Below are 19,740 nucleotides of genomic sequence, written 5' to 3' on the forward strand. Positions count from 1 at the left end.
AAGTTACATTTTTATATCTCAACATTTTTAGTTCTTTTGATGCTCCTCATACAATATGCTTTTCAGACCTTTTATCAGCTTAGTATTCTTTTTATGGACAATCTTCTGTTGGTCAAAGTGCTTTTACAATGTGCTTTGTGTCAAAAGTGAATAAAAGTGGTTTGACTTCCCCAAAGGATAGATGAATTATGTCTTTTTTCCTCCTCTGAGACAAGGTCTCTTGTAGTTCAGGCTGGCCTTGATTTTACTGTGTAGCAGAGAGTGACTGAGTTTCTGATTCTTCTGTCACTACTGCCTGAGTGCTAGGATGTACTACTACATCTGGTTTTATGTAGTACTGGAGAAGGACTCTAGGGCTTTCTTCATACTGGGCAAGCACTCGACCAACTCAGGTGTATCCCCAGTCAGCAATGGGTTATGTTTCTTGTGCATAAGCCACTTCCTTCTTTTTCTGTACCTTGTTTGGCAGCCAAATTTGCTACTGAATGTTCCCAAGCATATACTTAACTGAGAAGCCTACATATGATAAGTTCTATCTGCACTCAACTCAAACTTATCACCTTTGAATGTATGCCTGTTACATTTTGTCTCGTTACCCTTGACTCTGCATCCTATCATGCCAGATCCTCTTAGATCTGGCTTCTACTTTCCAGTTATTTGATTTTCCTCTCAGCCTGACTTCTGTGCTTCCATAAATCAACCGAAAAGTTCAGCCGAACAGGAACAAAAGCAAAGCCCTGCAGCAAAAATTCAGGTGGCAATGAGTAATTTTTTAAAGATGAATCCTCCCTCTGCAGTTCTAGCTGGCCTGGAACTCACTGTGTAGACAAGACTGGCCTTGAATTCAGAGATTCCCTTTGATGGTTTTTTAGTGGTGCTCTTACCCTGTGAGGAAAAGTCATGAAACACGACAGAATCCACTAACAAGAGTTTTATCAAGACAAAGAGAAAGGGATAGATGTGATCAGGCCTGTGGAAGGACATGTGTGAGAAAGAGAGTCGGGGGGAACATGGGGCCTGCCTTTTTTTTTTTTTTTTTGGTTTTTCGAGACAGGGTTTCTCTGTGTAGCTTTGCGCCTTTCCTGGAACTCACTTGGTAGTCCAGGCTGACCTCGAACTCACAGAGATCCGCCTGGCTCTGCCTCCCGAGTGCTGGGATTAAAGGCGTGCGCCACCACCGCCCGGCCGGGGGCCTGCCTTTTAAGGGCCAGCTTGCACCTGTGCACACAGGCCCACATGGCTATTCCACGCATGCGCATAGATCATGTGGTCACGTCCGTGCAATTACATGACCACGTAGCTATGGGTCATGGGTTATGCAAGACGTGTGATCTGGAAATGACTAGGCAGAGATGACTAAGTGTCCTGCCAGGCATGCGCTACCATGGGGGCGTGGTTAGAATTCCTATCACCCTTTCCTCTGCCCCCTAAGTACTGGAATTAAAGGCAATGGACAACCATTTTACTAGAAAGAAATATGAATGATGCTTCAGATTCCCAGTTCTATCATTCAGGCAGGCCTGCCACTGTTGAATGAATTTCATTGATGAGAGCTACTTTCTCTTGAGACTTTTTTCACATTGTCATTATCTAGAAATTCCTTCCTTGCTTGCTTCCTCGCTTGCTTCCTTCCTTCCTCCCTTCTCTTTCTCCTCCTCCCCTTCCTCTTTTTTTGTTGAGGCAGGGGACCCTGGTTAACCTGGGACTCACAGCAATCCTCTTGTCTCAGACTCCCAGAGTACAGGGATCATAGGCATATGTCCCCCTACCTGGTCAAAATTTCTTTCTTGTTGGTTGAAGTTAAGTCAAAAGAGGTAGCTCCCCCTCCCTCTTAACTTTCCCTTTATTTTGAGCTTTTTTCCTGCCTCTTCTAAGACTTAAATGATCACAGTTAATAAGGTTTCAGGCCATACTCTCAGTTGAATGAGAATTCCAACAGGTGTTTATCTTCCTGGTTGCTACATTATCTTTCTGGTTCAGTGTGTTTGGCATTACAGGACCATTGGCCATAACTTCTGTCTGGTCAGGCAGTCTGTAGCACATTGCAACAAAGACAGAACTTCGTTACTTTTTCTTTTCACTGATGCAGTTGTCTCCACCACACACATACACCTCACCTTAAACACCGTACATCTCACCTTAAACGCGTGTCTCTTAAATTTCCTTATTTGGGCATTTCCCTTTGAATAAGAAAGAGGTGTGCTTTCATTACCACAGTTCATCAAGTCTTACTGCTAACTGCAAAATCGTATATTTACCTTTATAAACTTAGGAATGGTAGTGAGGGAGATAGTTCAGCGGGTAAAGTGTGAGCACCTGAGTTCAGTCCCCAGAACCTATGTAAATACATCTCAGCAAGGTAGCACACTTGTAATCCCAGTGTTGGGGAGGTAGACATGCATAGATCCCTAGGCCAGACAACCGGGCCTACTGGATTAGTTCCAAGCCAGTGAGACTCTACCTCAGGAAAAAAAAATAGATAGTGCTTGAGGAAGGACCCCCAGGCTTATCTTCTGGTCTACACACACACACACACACACACACACACACACACACACACACACACACACACACACAGAGAGAGAGAGAGAGAGAGAGAGAGAGAGAGAGAATGATTTCAAAATTAAAGAAAAATTGTAATACCAGTACAAAGAACACCCTGTACTTTTTACCCGTATTTGCTTGCTGATGATATTTACTTTTTCATCTGTTACCATTATCTCAGTATTTTAAGAACCATTTGAGAGTAATTTGCCTCCATCACTTCTTTTCACCCCTAAATTCTTCAATGTAGATTTCCTATAAGGAAATGTCCTTTAAACTTGATTGTTTTTTGTGTTTGACAATTTCATACATGTAAACAAGAATATTGTGATTGCTCTGATACCCTCTCTTATCTCACATTTCTATCAACCCCACTCATCCTGATGAGGGTGTTTCTCGGAATGATAACTTTTGATTTTGTTTTGTGATCCATTTAATTTAACCAGAGCCATCTGTATGACCATTAGATTGGAACTGGCCATCTAAGCCCTGTGGGGGCATTAGAGGGTTTATACCTTAAGGCAGTGATTATCTCCCTCCCTGAATCTGTCAGTATCAAATAGTTTATCAGTGAAGGGTAAGGTTCATGTACTCTTCCTCCATCCACGCCTGACTGGTGATAGGCCGATCCTTTTTTTTATTTTGTTTCCAGATTTGTTTATTTAATGTATATGAGTGTTAGCCTGAACATATCCATTGCACCATCCCTGGTGTTCTGTGAGGCCAGAGAAGGCAAAAAATCCCCTAGAACTGGTGCTACAGAAAGTCATGAGCTCCGAAGGGCATATTCTTATGCAGACTCAGTGCAGGCATCCACACCTGCTGAGTTCTGATTACACTGGCTGAGTCTTGCCCAGAAGATGGTGAGTCACAGCTCTGCTCCCTGTCTTCTGGCTCTTACATTATTTCTGCCTCCTCTTCTCCAAAGTTCCCTAATCCTTTATATATCTGTCAACTTTAAGAAATTTAATATCAGAAGCATGTGGATCTCTGTGCGTTCAAGGTCAGCCGGGGCTACATAATGAGATTCTGTCTCAAAAAAAAATAATAACAACCACATAATACTTTCATATAACTCTCCATTTGTATTTCAGGTTTGACAGTTAATTCAATAATATTCATTTTAATATATAAAGAATCCAGCATTGATCTTGATAATCTAGGGTTTAGCATTACATTTAATTATTGTATATTTGGCTTTCTTTAGCCTGGTAGACTTCCTCAGTCCTTCTTTGTCTTTGATAATCTTTGCCTTTTAAAACAATGTCCATTTTCTAGATGTGATGGTACACATCAATAATTCCAAGCAGGAGGATTACAGCTCAAGACCAGTCTAGGCTACATAGCACAACCCTGTTTCCTCTTACATTGTTTCTTAATTTGGATTTATCTGATGCTTCCTCACAGTTATATCATGCATTCATCGCTGGAATAGTGCATAGATGATAGAATATAACAATAACAGGGTACTTCTTAGGATATCACCTCTGGATGCATGCAATGTCCATTTATATTAAGTTCCTGGTGCTAATTCTGATTATCTGACCAATATGTTCCCTGACATTTTAAAATTATATATTTCTAGTTTCCCCCTCCCCCTGCCCCCGCTACCAATAAGCAATCTGTGTAGTGATGCTTTAAAACCATAAAAAATATCCTGCTTTTTCATCAGTCCCATCTCACACCACTCTTACCCCCGATTGGGCACCAATTGATGATTTTTGTTCTATGCAGACTTTATATGATGATTGTGAAATGACAGTTCTCCAGCTGAGCATTCTCCCACACTTACAAATTGTCACTCAATTATTCTTCTGTGTAGCAAGAGCCTCTCCCTATTTCATCTTTTTATTTATTCAACAGTAGAGACTTGTGGATGCATTTTCATCAATGATTTAGAATTCTTTAGTACCTTCATTTTTCTTGTGTAAATGTCCCAGATTTAGTCAGCAAGACCCTTTAAAGGCACCTCCAGGGGTTTGTGATATTTTCCTGTTCTTTTTGTGAGCATTTTGTTTTGCTTTCTGGCCTAACAAAAAAATATTACAGACTCATTTTAACTTTACCCTACTCAAACCTTCAAGTCAGCTATTTTCCCAGGAGCCCTGGTTACTTTTAGTAGAACAATTATATTAGAAACTAAAACCTTAGTCACACACACACACACACACACACACACACACACACACACGAAATACACTTAATTGTTATTCTTATGTTGCTGTGATAAAGCACCATGACAAAGATAACCTACAGAAGAAGAGTTTATTTGGGCTTATGATTCCAGTGGCTTAGAGTCTATGACAGCATGACTAAGGTATGGCAGCAGGAGCATCAGGCTGATAACTCACATATTGAACTGAAACAGGAAGCAGAAAGACTGAACTATGAATGGCACATGGTTTTTTTGTTTTGTTTTGTTTTTCGAGACAGGGTTTCTCTGTGTAGCTTTGCGCCTTTCCTGGAACTCACTTGGTAGTCCAGGCTGGCCTCGAACTCACAGAGACCCGCCTGGCTCTGCCTCCCGAGTGCTGGGATTAAAGGCGTGTGCCACCACCGCCCGGCGTGGCACATGGCTTTTAAAAGCCCCAGTGACATACTTCTTCCAGCCATACCTCCTAAACTTATCCACATAGTGCTACCAACTGGGGACCAAGTATTCAAGCATGTGAGCCTATTGGAAGCATTCTAATTAAAACTACCACATATACATGTGTATATAATCTACATATGCGCACATCTATATGCAAATATGGAAGCATGTATAATTGTCTGTTAGTATCCATGTGGGTTTACATGAACTCCTGAGGATCCCAGAATCTGTCAAGGCTCAAATCCCTACATGGAATGGTGTAGTATTTACATACAATTTATATCCATCTTCCTGTATACTTTAAATTATTTCTAGATTATTTATACTGCCTTGTAAAGTATAAATTCTGTAAATAGTTATTCTATTTTTAGGGAATAACATGAAAAAAAGACTGCACATGTTCAATACAGATATAATTTAGAAAATTATTTTTAGCCTCAGACATCTTGGCACATGCAGGGAGGCTATGGCTGAGGTTGAAGGATCACGAATTTGAGGACAGCCTCGTCTATATAGGGAATTTCAGGCTAGCTTGGGCTACATGGTAATGTCCTGTCTCAAATCTTTAAATCTGTAGTTTGTTGGGGCTGGAGAGACAGCTCAGTGATTAAGAAGACTGTCTGTTTTTACTGAGGACCTAGAATAATTTTCCAGCACCCACATGGCAGCTCACACCCGTCTGTAACTCCAATTTCAGGGGATTTGACATTCTCTTCTAGTCTCTGTGGGTACTGCATACACTTGGTGCACATATATACATATAGGCAAAACACCCATAAAATAAAAATAAATCTTTTTTTAAACACCTTAAAATCTATAGTTGATTGAATCCTTGATTGCAGAACCCACAGATAAAGAGGGCTAACTGTGCATATTTTAGAAGTCATACAGTGTTGTCTGAGAGGCTTTTCCTGAGGAGCGCCCCCCCCCCCCCCCCACATACCTACCCACCCCAGAAAGGGAACTCACAATAGACAAAAGATGACTGCACCAAAGTTCAACTTGCTAAAGCAATGTAACTTATAAGAGTATGGGTAAACGGTTACTTGAAAAAGCAGGGATAGCTTAAAAAAGCAACTTTATCACTCAAAATCCCACCCCAACAAGGGTCATGACTTCGGCAATTTGCAAGCCTGGAGTTCTGAGCACAGTTTGCAGGCAGCTCAATGTTCTCTCCCTTCACACCTTGGCTGGTAAAGTCGCAGTAGTTGTTTACTCACTCCTTTATAAAACTGGGGAAGGGCCTTAGAGCACCTTCCCAGTTCCTTCTCCCAGAGGTGTGATGTTTTGTTCTCATGAGCCTCCTGCCCTCTCCTGGAGGGAAAGTTAGTGAGGGAAAACTGCCAGACAACATGCAGCCACAGCAAGATCACCCAATTCTAATTCATCTCCACAAGTTAGTTCTCTCATCCGCTTGTAAGCTCTTTTCTCCATGGTAAGAATCTTATGTCTCTCTAGAAACCTCATCCAATGACTGAGGGAACCGGATGCAGAGATCCACGGCCAGGCCCCAGGTGGAGCTTCAGGAGTCAAAAAAAAAAAAAAAAGAATCTTATGTCTCAACAACATCAATGCATTTTGCTCAATCCTGTCATGTGTCTAAAATATTTTTAGAATTGGTTTGCTCAGGGGCTGAGGATGTATTGCCTGGAGGATCACTTAAATAGTCTCCCCTTGACTGTATTTTTTATGGTCACTATTCCTTTAAGACGCACTGGGTTTAATTGTTTCAGTTTGCCTTTAGCCCCATCTGTGCTAATTTTTTTTGTTGTTGACTTAATTTTAACCTCGTGGATTTATGTGTATTTTTCAAATTTGAAATCAGAATTTATTGATTTAATTTTAATTTAATTTCCTTAAAAGGGAAAATATGCAAAAAACTATACTCAGAGAATTAACCTTTTCTCTGGCATCCCTTTTAACTTTGTTTTTTTTCTAGGTTGTCCTTACTATGGTTATTGTTTTTGTAAATCCAAGAAAATGTAATATGATTTATTATTTACCTTTCCCTCGAAAATGCTATATAATATATATGGTCTTTTATAATTAGGATTTTTCAGTTGACTATATTTCTTGGAAATCATTCTCAATCAGCTCATAGAGAGCATCCTCCTTGCTCTTTTTTTAGTAGCTACATGGTACATGGTACTTGACTGTAAAGAATATCTGTAGCTGCTTTTTTTTTATAATTTTTGGGAGACCCTATACTTTCCTCTTTGGGATAAAAGTTCTTCTGTGTATGTGTTGCTCATACTATCCAACGATAATGCAGTTAGGCCAAAGCTTTGTTCTGGCCCTTATCCATTTTTCACAAGAGTCACTTAACATCACAACCAATTCTTGTGCTACTTCTCTAGTACATCTTTTTGTTCCCCATTATGATTTTTGTTTTTGTTTGTGTATTGTTTGATGCTTTGAGATAGCCTTGGCTGAGCTTAGAAGTTGCTCTGTAGCCAAGGCTAACCTTGAACTCCTGATCCTCCTGCCTCTACATCTGAGGTGCTGGAATTAGAGGTGTGTACCACCATGCCCAGTTTATGTCTCACTTTCTAGTTCTAATTTAGGCCCTTCCTACCTACCTCAAATTAATTATGAATCTCTTGATCAGATCCCATGTAAGATACTCACAACATGATTTCTAATTTCTATTCTCACTAAACCTTTCATTAGAGCTGTATAAAAACGACTAAATGTGGTCCTTATTTTTCTTACCCTTTCCTCCCCATCTCCAAGTAGAAGTGTGTTTTAAAATTGTATACCAGTTGAGAAACAGATAACAGGAGAGAGAAGCGGAAAAAAAAAATCAACAGAATAGAGTATCAGAATTCATTTTACTGAAAGCTAGCCAAATACTTGCTTTTAATTACATATATTTCCTCCTGTTTAAATTAATATTTGTAATCTCAAGATTATCTTCAAAAGCAAAAGCATTCTTGAGATCCTTTTTCCTGCTTGGGAAGAAAAAAATCTTTTGGACAATAATATAGTTGTGGAGCACATGACCCCGGAAGAACATGGGAATCAAGGCAGGAAGAGCTAACATATGTCCTATCTGAGCAAGCAGATTGTGTTCTGCTTTGCCATGCTATCTTGACTTCTTTTGGAGTCCAGCAAATTTGGAAAGTAAGGGTGCAGCTGAGGGTGGAAAAGCAGAGTACTATAACTCTGGAATTCTCACTATCTTACAGGGACAAAGGGCTATATATGGTCATTCACTCCCACCCCCACCACACAGTGCACAGCTCACTGGTGTAGGATAAAAAGGTCACAGGGTTCTACTTTGAGCACCATCTATGACCGTCGGCGAGTCACTTTCCTTCCATCCTTGTTTGCCCTGTGAAATGAAGGAAATTCATGCCTAGGTGTCCTTTCTGCTCTGGGCTTTCATGTCGTTGAGCTCTGTACAGGAGCTTTTCCATCCATGCAATGCCAGACTGAGTTCGCACAGAAACAGACTTCAGCAGTAAAGATCCAGAGAGTTCATAACTGTGAGAATTTGACCATGTAGAATAGTGGCCATTCTTGTGTTCTTTGGCAGAAAAAAATGATATAAATTAGCTTTGGTCAGTGGTTGCTAGATGCCAGAAGCCTGGCACAATTCTAAGTGTGTGGCAAATAAATAAATCATGAAAACTTAAGTGCTGGTTCATCTCATTATATCTTTCAAGGCTCAGAAGAAAACAAAATGAATTAACGTGGGTGGGTTATAGTTGATTTTCAGTGTTTTTTGTTTTGTTTTGTTTTTAAATCCTGGCTTTTTTTTTTACCTGTTGATTGATGCCTTTGTCTTTCCCTGCTTCACAGGCCTGTATAATTCAGTGGATAGCTGGATGATTGTGCCCAACATTAAACAGAACCATTACACAGTGCATGGACTCCAGAGTGGGACACGCTACATCTTTATTGTGAAAGCCATAAATCAAGCGGGCAGCCGGAACAGTGAACCCACCAGACTAAAAACAAACAGTACGTTGTGAGATTCTAGGAGGAAAGACCCATTTTCCTCTCTGTGCCAGGGAGGACAGTTAGCCTGAGAGACTCCCATAGTAATGTGTGAGAGCAGTGGCACTGAGTGGAGGAGCTTTACTGTTGTGCTTTGTGTCCTGGGATTTATTGGTGTCCATGGGTGTTTGTGGACTAAGATACACAGAATAGTGTGTGGCTTGGAAAGAGGTTAGAGAAGGGTTTTTCTCTGCCTTCCACCCCGTCTCCCAAGCTTGGGAGAAAATTCAGTTAAAGAGTATTACTTATGGTGATCTACAAAGCTCTACCACAGACAAGCCATATCTCCTAGGAATGCTCTTGATCACAACTGATAGAGTTTAACAAGTATTTCCAAGTAGCTTAAGTAAATAGTGGTTTTCCTTTATTTGCTTGTCTGTTTTTTTTAACTGCCTGTCATACATAGCAAGAAGTCTGAGGGCAGCATGTTCATGGCTAGTATAGCAGCTCTGAGATCTCATGGAAGGCTGGAGCTCCTTCTTTGTGCATTGGTTTAGCATCAAGGCCACAAGATGGCCAGTGCAACTGCTGATGTCTTACTTCCCTCACAATAGGAAGAAAGGAAAAGTTGGTAATCTTTTAATCATGGAAACAGAAGCTTAACTGGAAATTTCTTCCAGTCTGTTTGACTTGAGCTTCCTTCTTATTAGCTATCCCTAGCAGCAAGGAAGGCTGGAAGACTGAATGAGAGAGAGAGAAAAAAGAAATAGATACTGTATTAGCACACGGTGTCTGTCACAGAGGCATATTGTATACTAAAGCTCTTGCTATACCCAGCTCCTGGGCCTGGGACAGTGTTTTTATCATATGGTTATGAGTTTCTGCAGTGAAACACATGTTATCTTTCATCATTGATGATGGAACAGCCATTGTAACAAAGTTGCCTAATTATATGCACACCTCAATTTCAAGACAGCAAACATCTCCTGTTGCTGAGCTCTTCTCAGTTTTTTTTCTTTTGTGAACAATTGTGTCATTAACACAGAGACTTTCCTACCTCAAACATTGCAACACTCTTTAAAAATCTACCCAAATCCTAACCCATTCATTGAAATAAACCAAAGTACCAAGCATATTTGAGGATTCGAGATTTTGTGTGGTCCCTTTTAATTTCATAATATATGATGGAAACACTTTACTAGCTCCCATTTGCTTAGAAATATGGCTTCCTGGAAAAGACTCATATGAGAGACCCACATTTTTCACACAGAGGGAAAATAATGCCTGCATGAAGGTAATTGTCGGGGGAGTGACTTCTATTCTTAATTGCAAATTGTGTCATCTTGCCTGCTTCCTTAATATAATTCAAACTGCAGCTGATCTGCACTTACCCACGGATCAACATCATATTGACGCTCCTCTGCTAATGATGGTCTTGGAGGGGGAAGGCACAGCTCTTCAATGCTTGATCATGCTTTCCCCCCTCCCCTTTCTTCTACTTTTTTCAGGCCAACCCTTTAAGCTAGATCCCAAAATGACTCACAAGAAGTTGAAGATATCCAACGATGGGTTGCAGATGGAGAAGGATGAAAGCTCTCTGAAGAAAAGCCATACCCCAGAGAGATTTAGTGGAACAGGGTGTTATGGGGCAGCAGGAAATATATTCATTGACAGTGGCTGCCACTACTGGGAGGTGGTCATGGGTTCTTCAACGTGGTGAGTGGATCTTTCCTTTCCTTCTCTCATCTTCTCCGCTGTTAGGTTCCTAGGAGATTCAATTCTCCAGCACAGCTAAAGGACCAAAAAGTCAAGGTTAAGAGTTAGGCGATAAGAACAAGTCCTAGAAAACTTGGCCAGCTTTTAAACGATAAAACCATGGGAAATATAGTGGGCTAGGAGATAGGAAGTGTTGTATCGTTCTAATTGCTGGCTTTACAAGCTCTGGTGATATTATCATTATGTATGTAAATGTAAACTTGTAAAGGAAGAAGCACACAGTGAGTCACTCTTAAGTCCTAAATAACGTCTAACAGAATTCATATCATTCGTAAATTCTTTTCTGTCTTCTCCACTGTCTCAGGTATGCAATTGGTATTGCCTACAAATCAGCTCCAAAGAATGAGTGGATTGGCAAGAATGCCTCTTCCTGGGTCTTCTCTCGATGCAATAGTAACTTCGTGGTGAGACATAACAACAAGGAAATGCTGGTGGATGTGCCCCCCCAGTTGAAGCGTCTAGGTGTCCTCTTAGATTATGACAACAACATGCTGTCTTTCTACGATCCAGCTAACTCTCTCCATCTCCATACTTTTGATGTGACCTTCATTCTTCCAGTTTGTCCAACATTCACAATCTGGAATAAATCCCTAATGATCCTGTCTGGCTTGCCTGCCCCAGATTTTATTGATTATCCTGAGAGGCAGGAATGCAACTGCAGGCCTCAAGAGTCCCCCTATGTGTCTGGGATGAAAGCTTGCCATTAAGTGTCAAGAGAGCATGTGATTACTGGCTCTCCAGTTCACTTCTTCCCCTCTCAAGCCTCCATTAGTGTTTCATATATGAGATACAAAATAAAGTTCATTGGGAGCACCCAAAATAACTAGATAGTGTAGACTTATTTTTTGTGCATTAAAGCTTATGTTCGAATTCATGTATTGAGTTACTCAGAACAAATTACCTGAATAGTCTGGGTTTATGCCATTGGGGAAGAATTTTAGAGAATATCTCTGTCATCATTGGAGAATTAAAAATTCCCAATGATTTGGGAGTAGAAATGACACTGGAAGGAATTAGCCTTTCTAGCAGTGGCTTGTTTGACCAGGTAAAATTTGCACAGTGTCAAATTATCACATATTGTATGTCACTTTTTAATAAACTAATAATCAAGGTGTTATGAGAATATCATACATGTGTATATATAATATATAAAATGACTGAATTCATTTTATGAGCAAAATGACATAGATCATTTTATCTATTACATATATACAATAAACCTTAATTTGTTCATATAAATGAGAACTCTATTGAAAAGGAGAATAAATTATACTGTCCATTCTTACTCCCTAGATGAAACATCACAGTAGACTGGCGTTTTTCTCTTCTTCCCTTTAGCCTTTCTTTCTCCCTCGTGTCACACATACAAACATATGCAATCATCAAGACACAGGAAGTGAGAGAGGAGCTCTTGGTCAGATTAGGAGAGATGTGTGGACACGATTGCATAAGAGATGCTAATGCTACTTTGAAAATTGATTCTGGTAGAAGTGTGCTGTGTAGCATAATTTCGTTGATATTATTTAATAGAGGAGATTTATTTGAATTATTAAAAATTGCCATAGAATATTTCAAAGAAATATAGTTTTGTTACTCTCAAATACATAGTTACTAGACTTAAGCTGGAAAATAGAGTTGCATAAGGGAGTTTCTTCAGAACTCACCTTATTTGATCAGTAAGAATAGTGTTACAGGTTCAACAACTATATGAATACAAATGTACTTGTATTTTCAGATGAAGCACTCCTGAAACACTATTTTCCTCGATAGGATCCATACTCATTCTTTTGTGATTTTGTTTACGTTATTCATTCACTTCATGACAAATAACAAATTCCATCCTACTTTTCATCAGACTAGTTAAAGGAAATTGAGCTTCATGGTCTGTTATTTCACCAGTTATTTTGCAGAGATTGGAAACGCCAGAGAAATAGAGCCTTCTCCCAGGAGCAAAGTCCACTCTGGGTAGTTGTAAAGTGATTACCCCTGTGTAATTGTAATGTGACAGTAGTAGCCATTACCTGGATTGTGTGTAGCCTTGATGCAGTGTTAAATGTTTTCCCCTCGTTCTACCAGCATGGTGGATTCTTATTTATTAATTTGTTCAATGAACTATATTAGATGCCACACTACTGCTGCAAGAGTGCACATATTACTAAAATACAGTCCTTGCTGTCAAATGACTCACTCTTATGCACAAGAGACAGCATATCTCTGTAAATCCCACTTAATAACACTTATGGATTGTTTGCTTATCTACCATGAAAAGCAAGATCAGTGCCGATACACAAAGAAGGCTCAGATTTACATGTCAAGTGGTGAAGTCAGTTTCTTTGGCTTTAAATGTCATATTTACCTTATGGCTCGTTAGGAAATGAGCAACCTCAGTAAAGCTCTGCAGTGCTGGTAACAAGCTTGTGATATTAGAAAGCTCCCAGCCTTGAGATTGAGATAGTTAGTTCTAGCTTCTCTGCCATAAACTAGCAGTGTGACCTCAGGAAAGCACTTCTCTAAGCCTGTTTCCTCTTCTGTGAAATGATTCCTATTTTATAAGGCTGGTGTAAAAGTTTAACAAGGTAGTGTGTATCAGTTGCCTAGCACAGCACCTGGCATTCACTATGTGTGCCACCATCATTCATCTTTCCCCCAGTATGATTCATTTATTTTTTTGTGCCCTTTTAAGTTTTAGTTCTAGGAACAAAGCTTTATTCTCTATTCTATATTTGACTGCAGCCTGAGACTGCCTTTCCTTGTCCCTTCTTCCCTCAGTTAACTAGCAACCTCCCAAACTGGTTTATGTGACCCTCTGTGGCACTCCTCTGGCACACTGAGCACCCCCTCTCAGCAATAATCACATTATATGGTAGTTTTTTTCAGGATGTCATTTTCTGAATGCCATCCTCAGCAGACCCATTTTAGATCCACCCTTAGTGATTTCTTCCTTAAAACAATGGATTCTTGGCCCCTACTCCTGATATACTTAATTAGACTGTCTGGGAACATAAATAAACTTACATTTGTGACAGGCTTCTCAGGTTATTCTGATTCACACAAAAGTTTAATGTGTAATAATTATCTTCCCGTCTAGAGTGGGAATACCTTGAGGGTAAGGACTGTGGTTTTTGTTGTTGTTGTATTTTTAATACCTAGCACAGTGTCTGGAACAAAGTAGTTGCCTGGCTAATGTTTCTTAAAAGAATGTATGAATGAACAAATGAATAATCAAAATTGCTCTGTTTGACTGTGATGTCCATTAGTGGTATTTGTTATTCTTGGGCAAGTTGGTTACTTATTTAGTCTGTATTGATATTAGTTTGTAAATGTACCAGGGCTTATACATACAAATGAACATTGTTCCAAATTGACAGTTATCATGGAGGATTGTCTTTGGAGCATGTGGTACCATTCTCCCAATAACATTTCATGTTTTCATGAACTTCAATGAACTTTGTTGTTCTTTGAAGGTAGATTTAAGTTTTCATTATAGGCAGAGTTAAGCCTACTGAAATAGGCTACTGAAATATAAACTGGGAAATTCAATAGGGTTTGTGGTAAGCAATGAAGCTTGACTTTGAAATCCCAACTTCTGAGGCACATAATTGAAATGCCTTCCAAGAAACAACATGGTGGCAGATCACTCAGAGGGCTATTGATGGGTTCCAGATATTTACTTCAGTAAACTTAAGGACTTTCATAAAATACTGGCAATGGCAGGGACCAGAGGCTACCTCTAGCTAAAGCCAGTTGCACAAACGGAACATGACCTACATTTAACATCTTCAAGAAATGTGATTCCATAAACGTGGTTGTTGTTGCTTTACTTGATCTAACTATTCAGAACTTTTTCTCCTAGAAAATTATTTTCTGTCTGCAATTTATGCTTGTTTCCACTTTTTATATTGTCTTGTTGAAGAAAGCACAAAATAAAGCTAAGCTTGTTTTGAGAATACGAAAGAAATTTTAATGCCACATTGATGTTCTTGCTACTTGTAAGAGTAACTGCATCTGGCTGTGTTTTTATTATGTAATTCCATTGTGTGTCTTTGGATGCAGTGAAGTTCATATTGCAACAAAATCACTTATACATGCTTTTCAGCTCAAGCATTCTAGGTGAATTCTCTCAGCTTTCATGGTTTACATATTTGTATATGACTACCTGGATGGATCAATTCATGGATGGACTTTTAAATAAGCTCAGATGCTGAAACCCCTTCTTTCAAGGAATGGAGAATGTGAGGCAGGTAGACATTAACCACTCCCACAATTATTTGTAGCTCCTGAAGCCAATTCCAGCCTGAGAGCCATTGGGCTGTATTTGGCTGTGCATTACAAGTTGGCCAGATTTATTGCCATCAGGTCAGACAAAACTGCCTTTTATGGTGTGGTCTGCCAGCGTCAGAAATATGCTGTGTTATTGTTATTGGCTAGAATATTTATTAGACTATTGTTGGACTATTTTTTATCAAATGCTTTACCCCAGGCTTGTTTGTACTGGGAGCTCTGGACGAATAGTGTCTCTCCTAGTAACAGGAATATGAGCATCTGTGGATTACACAGTTTCACCCCTCTCTAAAGATCCCAACCCATCCAAAATGCTATATTATGAATTAAATAAATATATATGTATTCATGAGTTGTTGGTTGTCTCTCATTGGAGTTTAACTGGGGAAAAGACTAAGTGAAAGATGGTCATGTGTTGCCAGAATTTGGTAAGTGGCTCAGGGAGGGGTGTGTGCGCACACCAACAATTGTGTAATTGGTAGAGATCTCAGCAAGTAAAATCTAGGAGGCTTTAAATTTGAGGTCCAATCATGAAGACTTTGGTTTTAGGAGAAGGATATAGTCAAAACATCTAAAGAGATCAAGGTCCAAGTTCTAAGGGAACATGATTCATCTAGCTTCAGATATTGTAGCAGAAGGCGAGAATTTAGCAATTAACCTCCCACTGCTAGAATCTATTAGTTAAGACCAGAACATGATCACAATTGAGATGACTGACTTACTGTTAAACATCTGGCCTGTAGGAGGACCTGGGAGAGTTAAAAGATTCATTGGGCCTGGATTGGACATACCCTATTCAAAGTTGCCACTGAGCTGAGACTAAAGGGTCATGTAACATGGAGTAAACTAGTCAAGGGAAGTAGAGAAATGGCTTGAAGAAAGTGGTCAGACCAAGGATGCATAGCTCAAAGGCAAGTGAATTAGTACACAAGACAAGAACTTGAAGCACTACAGGTTTTGTTGCTCAGCTTTCTACAGCTCCACATTGGAATGCCAAAATGTTGTTTTTTACTTTTTAGTCTTCACTCTTTGGCTCTTTTGGGGGCCCACCACCCAACTCCCAAATAAATCACACATGGAGGCATATTATTACTTATAAATGACTGGCCTTAGCTTGGCTTGTTTCTTGCCAAGCTTTTCTTAACTTAAAATTATTCCATCTACCCTTTGCCTTTGGGCTTTTTCCTTTTCTTATTTCTGTATATCTTACTTTTACTCTTAATCCCTGGCTCGCTGGTTGTGTGGCTGGGTGGTTGGCCCCTAGTATCCTCCTCTCTTCTCTTGCTCCTCCTTTTTCTGTCCTCCTAGATTTCTCCTATTTATTCTCTCTGCCTGCAAGTCCTACCTATCCTTTCTCCTGCCTTTCTATTGACCATTCAGTTCTTTATTAGACCATCAGGTGTTTTAGATAGGCACAGTAACACAACTTCACAGAGTTAAACAAATGCAGCATAAAAGAATGTAACACATCTTTGCATCATTAAAGCAAATGTTCCACACCATAAACAAATGTAACATACCTTAAAATAATATTCCACAACATCAAAGTGCTTAGCATGGGTCAGGCACAGTCTGAGAAATCCATCAACGACAAGTCTTGGGATTAGGAAAGTGCTCATTCTTGATAATCTGACGGTCTAGGTTATGAATTTCATGAGGGCTAGGACTGTGTTTCTTATATTTGTTGCTGAGCTTCAGCACCTGATACATAGACACTACCAATACATAATTTGTTGAATAGATGAATGAATGAATGAATGAACAATGTGAACAATAACTTAAACTAGTGCCTAGACTAAGACTCTCGCTTCTGCCATGTAAGAAATGTAGAAGTTCAGAGAAAAGTCTATATAGAGGAAGGTGGTACACAGGACAGGTAGGTTGCCCTTCCAAATGACCTAGGAAGTGGAATATTTTTGGCAATTTCTTATACAGAAATGGAAATCTGTCAAACAGATGATCTGAAATTTAAAATGGAATTATGCTAGACCAGTATTTGTATCTTATAGTTAGTGAGTAAAGGAGGATGGGAGGAGAGGTCTTAACAGGAAATCTCAAAAATAATGATGGTACAAATAGCAAGGCATGATGGTACATACCTGTAATTCCAGCACTCTGAAAGGCCGAGGCAAGCAGATATAGAGTTCTAAACCAGCTTGGGCAATGCAGGGAGATAGCCTCAAAACAAACAAAACAACAACAACAACAAAACAAACAAAAAACCACATGTACAGGGGCTGGAGACATGACTCAGCCCTTAAGAGCACTGGCTGCTCTTCCAGAAGACCCTGGTTCAGTTCTCAGCAACTACATGGCAGCTCACACCTGTCTGTAACTCCAGTTCCAGAGGATCTGATGCCCTCACACAGACATACATGCAGGCAAATCACCAATGCACATAAATTAAAAATAAAAGAAAAAACATGTGTAAATATGTGGGGAAGATGGATACAGGTGCTCTGAGTAAAATAAAATGTGTGGAGGATTATCACCCTAAAAAAGAATCTTAGGGTGTTCATAAAGTAACAGTAACATCGTCTATCTCTATGTTGAATCCATTGTATTCTTGATGATTGTACCCAATATCTAACATTCTTGGTGGTAATGCTGATTAGACTTGTATAATTATATTCACTAAATTTTAATTAATGGAAATCCATACTGTTAAGATAAGAAGAGACCTTGAAATTATCTGTATAAAGCTGGGCATGGTCAGGGCCATGCTGATGTTAGTGGCCTGCACTGTTACTTGGGACCATGATATTGTCTGTGCCAGGGCTGCTGCCTAGGGCCATGTCTGGGTCCATGGCCCAGCAGCAGCCAGGGTCTGAGTTGATGTTCATGGTTCCTGTTACCACTGAGGGTTGTGGGGATGCCCAGGGCCTGGACAGTCACCTGAGACCATATTGGTGTCCCAGAGCCTTGCTGCTGCCAGAGTCATACTGATCTGGGTGGCCTGTGATGCCACCAGGCCATGGTGACATCCAGGACCTGAGCTGATGCCAAGAGCCATATCTGGGTTCCTGCTGCAGCTGGGGTCTGTGATGATGTCCATGGCCTGTGTTACCACAAGGGATCATATGAACTATGCATGTTGAAATTTGAGGGCAGTGATGAGCCGGCTCCACTCCTTACTGGCCCTGGGATAGCTGGCCCTGCCCCTCGATGGACACTGCGGCAGGAGAGCTGGCCAAATCCCACATGGGAGAGGTAGTCCTGGCACTTACTCGGGAGAGATGTCCCTACCCCTTACCATGGATGTGGGAGAGCTGGCCCTGATGGCATGGGCCTAGGAGAGCTGGCTCTGCCCCTCAACTGAGGGGGGCAGTTGCGGTAGCCCAGACCAACCAGCTCAGCTACCACTCAGACTCACACTCTGGGTGTAGTTGGAGTTTTCTCCAGTCCCTCCCAGGCCCACAGGTGCTCAGACCCAAATAAACACAGAGACTTATATTACTTATAAACTGTTTGGCCGTGGCAGGCTCCTTGCTATCCAGTTCTTATATCTTAAATTAACCCATTTCTATCAGTCTATAAGTTGCCACGTGGCTTGTGGCTTACCAGTACTTTACATCTTACTTCTCATGGTGGCAGCAGCTGGCAGTGATTCCTGACTCAGCCTTCACTTCCCAGAATTCTCTTCTCTGCTTGTCCTGCCTATACTTTATTTCCTGCCTGGCTACTGGCCAATCAGCGTTTTATTTGTCAATCAATCAGAGCAACACATTCACAGCATACAGAACATGCTACAGCAGGTTGGCCCACTCTAATATCCACCCCATCTATGACCTGCTGGATTGTGTGAAGGGACTGGTCCTGCAGAACAATAACCACAGGATCTCCATGACTCAGGGCAACAGCAGGATGTCTGAGAGGAGTTTCAGTGAGGGTCCAGTGACAATGGTGTGCCAGAGGCCTTGAACCAGACCAAAGACTCATTGTAATGAACATTTGCAGGTGGGGATGATTGGACAAAAGGGTGTAACTGTGTGACACACCACAGCTCCCAATGCCACTAGGATGAATGAAGAGGGGTTGGAAAGATGGAGCAGTGAGGTGGGTTTTTGTTTGTTTTGTATTGTTTTTAATTAATTTGGGGGAGTTTCTTTGGGGAGGATACTGCAGGGGTAAGATGTGAATATGAAGGTACTGGGAGGTGAGTGGGATTGGGGTGCGTGATGTGAAATTCCCAAAGAATTAATAAAGATTTATGCTATTTTTAAAATGCTAGTCATGGTGAGACACACCTGTAATATCAACATTTGGGGAGATTGAGTCAAGAGACTGATGAGTTTGATCTAAGCCTGGCCTAGATAGTGACACGTTGCCTAAAAATTAAATTTATCCATGAGCAGGTAAGGTGGCTTAATGGGTAAAGATGCCTGTCACCAAGACAAAGGACCTGCCTTTAGTCCCTGGGACTCACATGGTGGAAGGAGAGAACACAATCCTACAACTTGTCCTCTGACACACACACACACACACACACACACACACACACACACACACACACACATACAAATTGTGATTAAAAATTTTATTTTAAAACATTATTCATGCAGAAGCTGGAGAGATTCCTCAGTTAAGAGCATTTGCTGCTCTTC

At 40.5% G+C, this 19,740-nt stretch overlaps 1 protein-coding gene across 3 annotated transcripts in view; it reads left to right on the forward strand.

The window, feature by feature from the left end:
- Positions 1–15,488, forward strand: part of Mid2 (midline 2) — a 112,153-nt gene extending 96,665 nt beyond the window's left edge. For all 3 annotated transcript variants that reach the window (XM_052736860.1, XM_052736843.1, XM_052736851.1), the window contains exons 8-10: positions 8,942–9,103; positions 10,588–10,795; positions 11,160–15,488. In XM_052736860.1, the coding sequence (XP_052592820.1) occupies positions 8,942–9,103; positions 10,588–10,795; positions 11,160–11,562 (773 nt within the window). In that variant the 3' untranslated portion in view covers positions 11,563–15,488. The remainder of the gene's footprint in view (positions 1–8,941; positions 9,104–10,587; positions 10,796–11,159) is intronic.
- Positions 15,489–19,740: the final 4,252 nt, after the last annotated feature.

The sequence above is a fragment of the Peromyscus californicus genome, unplaced genomic scaffold (genome assembly GCF_007827085.1).
Source record: "Peromyscus californicus insignis strain IS unplaced genomic scaffold, ASM782708v3 Scaffold_10__1_contigs__length_136768540, whole genome shotgun sequence".
Taxonomy (NCBI): Eukaryota; Metazoa; Chordata; class Mammalia; order Rodentia; family Cricetidae; genus Peromyscus; species Peromyscus californicus.